At 49.5% G+C, this 9,524-nt stretch overlaps 1 protein-coding gene across 1 annotated transcript in view; it reads right to left on the bottom strand.

Moving 5' to 3' along the window:
• The window catches only part of LOC110584339 (spermatogenesis-associated protein 31E1-like), a 12,438-nt gene extending 6,518 nt beyond the window's left edge, over nucleotides 1–5,920 (bottom strand). Inside the window, exons 1-3 of the mRNA XM_021694372.1 lie at nucleotides 5,893–5,920; nucleotides 4,500–4,560; nucleotides 724–3,865 (exon numbers count right to left, since the gene is read on the bottom strand). Of these exons, the coding sequence (XP_021550047.1) occupies nucleotides 724–3,865; nucleotides 4,500–4,560; nucleotides 5,893–5,920 (3,231 nt within the window). The remainder of the gene's footprint in view (nucleotides 1–723; nucleotides 3,866–4,499; nucleotides 4,561–5,892) is intronic.
• Nucleotides 5,921–9,524: the final 3,604 nt, after the last annotated feature.

The raw sequence follows: 9,524 nt of genomic DNA, 5'->3' as shown, positions 1-9,524 counted from the left end.
GGATTTCTGCCTCTGCAGACCCTCCCTACAGCCACACAAGTTCAAGGCAGAGAGAAAGCAGGAGAGGATGGGCGGAGCCAGACCCTGGCCTTGGTCTTGTTCATCTTGTCACGGAAACCGAAGGCGTGTGAGGGAGGGGGTGGGGGTGCACCACACGGTCCCCCTCCCTCCAAGGCCCCATGCCTTCTGGAAGCCAAAGCAAGCACTCGGGGAGAGCAGACCTTGATCCTTCCCTTCCCCCAAGCAGGGCACAGACAGAGGCCAGCATCTCTCATGAGAAAGAAACATTTATTTTGGGGAAACAATAAAAATTGTGGTATGAAGAAGCCATTAGCACACAAAGGATGTGCTAACATGAGAAACAATAGGCTTTCTTTGCATGTACTCAATTTTTTCTTGAAGGAAAACTTTGCTATCAGGAAAGGTGTGAGAAGCACACTCTGCCTGATGGGATGAAACACATTTTTGAAGACTGCATGTTGGATAATGCTGAACATGACCTGAGACACCTGCAACCATCGGCCTGTGCTGGCTGGGTCTGCCTGGGGACCCCAGGTCCCTGGGTAGGACTTCTCGCCTGCTGTTCCTCTCTTTGGTCCACTCGCTCTTCTTAGGGCAGCTATGGCCCTTGGGGGTGGCTTGCTGACTGGAGGCTCTCTCTCTCACCACTCTCCTCTGGTTCGGGGAGGAGAGAACCCTGTGGCAACAGGAATGCCCACGTACTGGGGCCTGCAATTCCTTGTGCTGATTTACCTCTGAGGCACGAATTCCTTGGTGAAATCCCAATTTCTTCACCAGGACTTGTCCCACAGCTGTCACAATCGTCTGAGCTTCAACAGCCTTGCTGTCTGTAGCTGCTCTGCTTCTGGCTGGTACCTGGGCAAGGGCTGCTGCGGGCTTGCCTTTTTGAAGGGGACCTTCCAGTCCTTTGCTTTTTTTATTGAGATTAAGGTACTGCAGAAAGTTCCTCATCCTTTTTCTAAAGTGGCTTTCTGGAAAAATCTGTCCCTTTTCTGGCACGAGCTGGAGGTATTTGCTCCCAAGGCTCTCTCCTGTTCCTCTGACCTTGGGAGGGTGTCCTGTTCCACTAGCTTGGGAAGCCCTGATTCCCAATGGTTCTGCAGACTCTTCCTCATGCTTTTCTGGTTTGGGACTCTTCTGGTCCTCTCTCTCATTATTGGAGTCCCTCTCCCTCTGGCTCTCACATGGTTCCTCAACTTTTGGTACACTGGGCTCCTGATGCCCCTCACTGCAGGGGCTAAGGTCATGTGGCACCGGGGAAGCTGGTGTGTCTCCATTGTCATGTTCCCTCTGGGAACAGGGTGACTTGTGAGTGGTCAAGATGTCTTCAGCAAGGACAGCATTAGTGTGAAGGTCTTTCAGGAGCACATTGGTGTCACAGTCCTGGACAGGCACGCCAGAGGCAAAGTCTGGAAGGAGGATGTCACTGGGAGAATCTTGAAGAAGCGCACCAGTGGTATGGCCTTGAGGCTGGTTCCCTGACTCTACCTTCTCTTGGAGCTCAAACTTACTAGCCTTTGTTTTAAGGCTTGGCTCCTTTGGATCTTGGGCTGTAGGTGGTGAGGGACTTTTACTAGTGCTTGGAGATCCTGATCTCCTCAAATCCACATAAATGGTTTGGTTATTGGCCAGCACACTGGGTCTTAAGATGACTTTCCAAGCAGGGGCCTTCTCAGCCTCCATCGCCTCCATGGACCCTTCAGCCCTTGGAGATTGGGACCTGAAGTTCATCTCTAGTATTGCTACCTTGTTTGGTGAGGCATGACCCCCACTCTCCTCCTTTAGCTCATTCCTGGCCATTGCTAAACTTTGGCTTGGATCCAGGTTGTCTTTCTTGGCCCCCATAACAGTCTTGCTCTGCAGGGTTCTGTTTATGAGGTTGAGTGTGGCAGTCTGAGAAGGTGATCTGCCCTTCTGTCCTGATAAAGAGGTCTCCGAGGACTCATGGCCATCATCAGGTGAGGTCCCTCCCAGGCCCTGTTGGATTTCCTCCCATGCAGGTGAGGGAAAAGGCAGGGGAGTAGGAACAGACTCTTCTGTTATCCCCTCCCCTCCTGAATGAGGCTGAGGAGGTTTTCCCAAGAACCTGTAGAACTTGGCTTTCGAGTGGGCCCCAGATACAAAGGGGGCTGAGCAGGGAAAGGGGGACTGGGAATGGGGCAAGGGTTGAGCTTCACATAGCTCCAGATCTATGGGCTCAGAGGCTTGGACAGGTAGGTCCCACCTATGCCTCACCCGAAACCTTATGATGTGTGCTTCCAGCTTCTGCTGAGTATGAGGACTAAGGAAGAACAGCTCATGGGAGGTGTTTACGTAGGGTTTCCGATCCTTCAAGGGTGCTAGATTTCTGATTTCTGTGTGAGGGTGAAACTTGGGCAAAGCATGGTTGGCCACAAACCAGGATCGACGCACACTCACAGGGATCAAACCCTGATTGATCTGTCCCAATTTCCTGAGCAAATGAACCTTTAAGATTTTTTCTAGATGTTTCTTATCTGGGCCTCCCGCAAAGTATTTTCCTGGGTCACTCTTCAAGGTGCTTATCAAGGGTCTTACTAACTCCTTCTCAGAGTTGGTTCCTAGAACCTTCACTGGGTACCTGGCTGAGACCCTGGAGAGATCTCTTGGCGTCCTCTTCAGACATTGCCGTAGACCCTTGCTAAAGTTCTTCTCTAGTTGGAATCTTGCTTGACCCTTCCTGTGGGAACTTCTAGGGTACCTGGACCTGGTCCTCTGTGTAACCTGGCTGCTTTTGCCTTTAAACACAAAGGGCCTTGAGAGCCCCTGCTCTCCCTGTGCCTGACTCACCTGTGGGAATTCATCCTGAGGCCACATCAGTTCCAGAGACAGTTGAATCCTGTGGGGCAGGCTACCTTGCTGTTTATCCCTGCTGAGCCTCCTTTGAAGGTGTTGCTTCTGGATATTAAAGATGATAAAGTCCCCGTGAAAAGTGGAAACTGACCTGTGGGCGTGGGAGGCCTGGTTGTCCTCTGGAAGCTTGGGAGGGACTTGGCTAAAGGATTTTGGAGACCTTTTCACCATAGCGGGTAAAGTCTTCCCCCTTTCTTGTTGCTTCGGCAACAAGGGCTGTTCCACATGTTGAATTTGAGTTGGGATGAAGAATCGTGTCTTTTTTTGGGATGTAGGGCAAGATACCCCACCGGTCCTCCTCTGGGATGGGAGAGAAGGTGGTCTGATTGGGACAGAAGGGGGAAGGTGGGCCTGGGACCGGGGCAAGGTTAGCATCGAGGGTTGGGGTTGGATCCCAAGGTGGAGCAAGGGTGGGGCATGGGAAAACTGTGAAGATATTTGATCCTGAATTAGAACTGGCAAGCACTTAGAGATTCCATTGAATAAAACAGAGGGAACCTGTAGTTGAGAAGAGTGAGTAGAGACCAAGGCAGTGGCCACCAGGGACTCACTGTGCAGAGAGGGGAGACCCCAGAAGAGCTGGCTGCATTTCTGTTGCAAGTGGTCTTCCAAGACCTTGGGGGATGAGAACAGCTGAGGACCGGCCAGCGGCTCTGGTTTGTCTTTCATGTTCCAGAAGGATTGCGGGGTAGTGGTGTTCTGCTCAGCACCCAGCAACTTCCACATAGTCCCCAAAGAGCCCACGTGGTCATCTGGGTACCACTGTTTGACAACTGACCCACCTTTTTCTTTCTCTTTGCAAATCTTCAGTTCTACCCTTTTAGTGATTAATATCTCAAGCAGCCTCTGGGCATCTGGATTGACAAATGAGGGGTTATGAGTCTCTATATGCCTGTTTGTAAGGCCACCCCAGAGCGAGGTCTCTGGTGCATGGCAGGACACATGTTCTTGCTGGCACTTGTGCCGTAATGAGCTAGGCAAGAACAAGGACTTGGTACATTCCCACCACCAGGAAAAGGATAAAATGGGGTAGCTTGCATGGCCAAGGCCTGAGATGGTTGGAATGAGAGATGCCAAATAGGAATTACCTGGGAGTAAGCTCTTTCTGACTGTGTCAGAAAGTGGGATTTCCTTTAAGTTAGTTTGGTCTTTTTGAGGTTCTGCTGGCTGGGTGGAGGCCAGAGGTAGAAGGCGTCCCGTCAGAGGAGCGGGGGAAGATGATGGGGCCATGGTGGGAGCATCTTCCATAGGCTCCCTGCATGGCTGATGGGCTCCAGCAGGCACTCCTCTGTGCACCTGCCCAGGGGCTGCTTGCTGTAAGAGCTGAAAGCGCCTCTGGTCAGAGAACCTCTCCAGGTGGCTGTGGGAGACAGGAGGTGTGAGCCGAAGCCAGGAGCAGGGGGGGCCAGAAGGGTGGGCCCCACAGCCCTCCACGCCCCCACACCCACTTCACAATGCTCCTGCTGTCCCTCATCCCAGGGCTTTAGCCACACTGTCCCCGTGGCTCCTCCCAGACCCCCAGAACAGCCCCAGGGTGCCTGTAGCCCTGGGCTCGCACCATAGACTCTGGGAGGAGCACCCTGGAGAGAAGGGGGAAGGTTCTTTACCTTTGCAGAAGGGAAGCCAGGCTATGAACCTCTTCCAGTTCTTGCAGGCAATCTCTGAAAGCTGGAAACAGAAGACTGCGTCACAGCTGAAGGCGGGGGCCCAGGGGTCTTATAGGAGGCTGAGTACAATGTCCCTTTAGGGGAGACCTTTGGGGGATTAGACTCAGGAGCCCCAAACATCAGTGTCCAAGGCCATGTGCCCGCACAGTGATAGCAAGGCTCATGATGGGGATCGCTTCCCCATTCATGACCTTGTTGGGGGAGAAATGACCGGATCGCCTCACAGAGAAATCTGAGCAAAGCTGGGCAACTTGTCCACAGTTGAAGCTGGAGGTCCCACCTCCCAGGCCAGGCCCTGGGGCCCCTGCTGGGCGACACCTGTTTCCAACCCCTCGGGGCTTCATTCTGGCCCAGAATCTGGGAAGCGTCTGGGTTCCGCTCTCCCTCCCAGGAGCCCCTCCCCCCCAGGAGCCCCTCCCCGCTCCTAGGAGCCCCTCCCCCTCCCAGGGCTCTGTTTCCTGAGGGATGGGCTCAGGCCCTGGTGCCTTGGAGACGGTGGGGCTGGGTCCTCAGAGCAGGGGGGTCGGTGTAACTGGGGTGCGCAGGGCTGAGTGGCAGATGCTCACTTTTTAGAGTCCGCCTTTTCTTCTTACTTCTGTTGTTCCTTCTCCGTGGCTTCTCCTGATGCTGAGATGAGAGAACACGGGGAGGCTGGGACCCCACCCCCAGCAGCAGATGTTCACTGCTCATGAACAATGGGACCTCCTACATTTAACTAAGGGGGGGGCTGTGGTTTTCTTTCGTTTTACTCATTTCCTTTTCAAGATGGATAAAAATGTTTTCAGTTTTTCTTCTTTGAAGAATGTACAGAAGGATTTTCTATGTGAGAAATTTCTTTGTCACTGTTCCTCTGCTCAAGAAACACACATATTCCCAGACCTGTGGGCGCATCTGAGCTCCTTCACGTAGGACCCCACTTCCCGAGGCCAGAGCCCCACTCCAGCTGCTGCTCGGGGCCTCCTGGGCTCAGTACTGCCCTCGATTCACCTGAGACACCTGCCCCGGGAAGGTGGGTGGTGAACCAGTGCCTAGGGGCCTGACCTCTGCTAGAGACCGGCTTAACTGCTGGTCCTCGGCCACTGGTCACTGTATTTGGGACATTGTCCTGGAGCCCTCCACCACACCTGGACTCCTGGCCTGAGATCTTTGGGTAGAAATCCTTGTGCCCCTCTAACCCCTGCCTAGTCTGGCTTATCCCTGGATGGATGGTGTTCTATTCTTTCCTGAGAATACATGTTCTATTCTTTCCCATCTCTCCATTAATTCAGAAAAATGGAAATAGGAATAGAAGATAGAATCATACTCTGCTGGGTCTGGGTCAAAGGTTCCTTACCTTCCTGATGTTTCTGTGTTTCTTGCATGGTGGTAAGGATGGATTAGTCTGGAAGTAGGAGAGTAATAGGAAGAAGAGCCCCAGTCCACACAGGAAGGCAAGGATGGTTTTAATTGCCCAGGAAGTGTGACTGGAGCTCAGCCAATCATTAGTAATGAAGTTCTGAGTTAAGAGATAATTCTCCATCTCTTTCCTCTGAAAAGCGTTAGTACCAGATCGCACTGCTGCCCTCAGGCAACTGAGCACTGGGCGTGTACTTGCGGACACAAAACCCAGACCCACATCACAGAGCTATAGTTTTGTCACAAAGGAGGGAGGGGACAGAAGAGAAGCAAGCTGGACCACAGCCCCTCCCCCCACTCCCCACAGCTCCATGCCTCCACCTTCCCAGGCCTCCAAGTTCCTCCCCTTAGCAGACACCTATCTCTTCTCTGTATCCATGAATCTGAGTTTTGTTTTGTTTTTTCGATTCCACATATAAGTGAAAACATGTGGTATTTGTCTTTCTCATTTTATTTAACACATTATTCTCAAGGTTATCTGTGTTATCACAACGGTCAAGATTTCATTATTTTTTTATGGCTGAATAGTATTCTAGTGTGTGAGTGTGTGTGACATCTTTATCCATTCACCCCAATATATATGGGTCATTTAAGGCTGATGTTTTCTTACTGATTTTCTGTGTGGATGACCTATCCATTGATGTAAATGGGGTGTTGAAGTCCTATACTATTATTTATTGTTGTCCATTTCCCTCTTTAGGTCTGTTTACTTTATATATTTTGGTGCTTCTAAGGTGGGTCAATATATTTTTGTAAGTCTTATACCTTCTTGCTGGATTGCCCCTTTTATCATTACGTAATGCTCTTCTTTGTGTTCTGTTACGGTCTTTGTTTTGAAGTCTCTTTTTTCTGATGAGAGTGCAACCACACCAACTTTCTCTTTGTTCCTATGGCACATCTTTGTCTGTCCTTTCACATTTAGTCTGAGCGTGTCCTTGTTTCTGCAGTGAGTCTTTTATAGGCAGTGGATAGAAAGAGGCTTTGTTTTTTTTTTTTTTTTTTAAAGATTTTATTTATTTATTTGACAGAGAGAGACACAGCGAGAGAGGGAACATAAGCAGGGGGAGTGGGGGAGGGAGAAGCAGGCTTCCCGTGGAGCAGGGAGCCCGATGCGGGACTCGATCCCGGGACTCTAGGATCATGACCTGAGCCGAAGGCAGTGGCCCAACCAACTGAGTCACCCAGGCGCCCCTCATCTTTTTTTTTTTTAAGATTTTATTTATTTATTTGAGAGAGAGAGAATGAGAGACAGAGAGCACGAGAGGGAAGAGGGCAGAGGGAGAAGCAGACCCCCTGCTGAGCAGGGAGCCCGATGTGGGACTTGATCCCGGGACTCCAGGATCATGACCTGAGCCGAAGGCAGCCGCTTAACTGACTGAGCCACCCAGGTGCCCTATTTTTTTTTAAATTTAATTTAATTTAATTTTTTTAAAGATTTTATTTATTTATTTGAGACAGAGCGAATGAGAGACAGAGAGCATGAGAGGGAGGAGGGTCAGAGGGAGAAGCAGACTCCCCGCCGAGCAGGGAGCCCGATGCGGGACTCGATCCCGGGACTCCAGGATCATGACCTGAGCCAAAGGCAGTCGCCCAACCGACTGAGCCACCCAGGCGCCCTCTCAAAGGGATTTTTAAGATGCTTTATGACTCTCTCCTTTCTACTCATTCTCATCGTTGACCTGCTCCTTGCTGACTTCTGTGACCCACCACAAACTTCTCCAGAAGTCAGTGAATGAAGCAAATACAGCAATGAGAGTCTGGTGGTGGGAGGTGCTCCGGTGGCTTGAGGATGTGACTGAACATCCTAACTTTTAACCAGAAATGAAAGGTCAATGAGACCATTTGCTTTTTGAAACAAGGGTTCTTGTTCTTGGCCAGTTGTTGCATTTTCACGAGGAAATGTACTGAAATTGGAGACAGGAGATAACTCTAACAACATTCTTGTGGGGTGGGAAGTGAAGCCCACCCAAGAGACCTGGAGGGGACTCTCTGACAGTGGTCAAGAGCATGGGCTCTGAAGTCAAACTGACTTGATCTTAAATAGTTTTTTTTTTTTTAAGATTTTATTTATTTATTTGACAGAGAGAGGGAGAGAGCACAAGTAGGGGGAACAGTAGAAGGAGAGAGAGAAGCAGGCTCCCCGCCAAGCAGGGAGCCCAGTGTGGGGCTCGATCCCAGGACCCTGGGATCATGACCTGAGCCGAAGGCAGACGCCCAACGACTGAGCCACCCAGGCGCCCCTATCTTCAACTTTTGACATTCAAATTATAGTGTATCTTGGTGTTGGTCTCTTTGAGGTTTTTTTTTTTTTTTTTTTTTGAAACTCCCTTTGCTTCCCAGACCTGGATGTGTGTTTTCTTCTCCAAGTTAGGAAAGTTTTCAGCCATTATTTCTTCAAATACGTTTTCTGCATCTTTCTCCTCTCCCTTAGAGTCCTTTTTAATTTGAACATTATTCTGCTTGATGTTGTCACATAAGTTTCTGAAGTTATCTTTAATCTTAAATTCATTTTTCTTTTTGCTGCTCTGTCTGAGTGAATTTCAATGCTTTGTCTTCCACCTCACAGACCTTATCTTCTGTTTCATCCAATCTAATGTTGAACCCCTTTAGTGTACTTTTCAATTTAATTATTGTATTGTTCATCTCTGTCACTTCTGGTTGGTATTTTCTCATACTTCCTGTTTCTGGTGAAATTCTCACTGTGTTCATCCATTCTTCTCCCAAGTTCCATGGGCATCTTTATGACCAACAAATTGAATTCATTACATGTAGATTACTTATCTGCATATCATTAAGGTTTTTCTGAAGTTTTGTCTTATCTTATTTGGAACATATTTCTATTTCCTCATTTTGCTTAACTTTCTGCGTTTCTATATATTTGGCAAAACAACTACTTCTTTTAGTGTTGAAAAGTTGCCATGTGTAGGAGATGAACTTTCTCACTCACCCTTGTCCTAGTTCTTGGTTGTTGCCTAACCTTTGTGATTGTCTAAACAGTCTGGTTTATTTTTGATATATCCCCATTGTTGAGGGTGTGCCAAGACCTGTCAATGTTCCAAGGAGAGGAATCTAGTTTAACACTTAGTTTTAGGGCTGATTGGAAGTCAGACTCTCAGGCAGAAGCTTTTAAAGTATGCAAATATATATAGTCCTGTGGGGTGACAATTGTAAACCCAGCTGGACTCCAGATTGGGAGATCTGGAGGTGTCCCTGGGTGACAGTTTCAAAAATCAGGGCTCCAGATAAGTGTATAAGCTCTTTTCTGGGAGATTTGGTAGAGCTGTAGTGAGGCCAAGGGAGTGCATAAGGATGGTTTCTCTCTGCTTACATTCCCTGGGAGCGCTTCTGTAGCCTCTAGATGTCTGGGAGACCTGAAGCTTGTCCCTCAGGTTGAAGCTCCAAGGTAAGTAAATAGGCCTTTTTCACAGGAAGACTGGGGTTGTGTTTCGGACTGCTGTCTGTGCAGTGCGCTGGAGGTATTGGCCTGCCAAGAAGTGTCTTTGCATTTGTTACAGTTCCTTGGAGCTCAGGAATGCCAGCCCCCTTGGCCACCAGAGCCAGGCAGACAGG

The sequence above is a fragment of the Neomonachus schauinslandi genome, chromosome 13 (assembly GCF_002201575.2).
Source record: "Neomonachus schauinslandi chromosome 13, ASM220157v2, whole genome shotgun sequence".
In the NCBI taxonomy this organism is placed as follows: domain Eukaryota; kingdom Metazoa; phylum Chordata; class Mammalia; order Carnivora; family Phocidae; genus Neomonachus; species Neomonachus schauinslandi.
The sequence above is the reverse complement of the archived record's forward strand: the minus strand, read 5'-3'. Positions and strand labels throughout refer to the sequence as shown.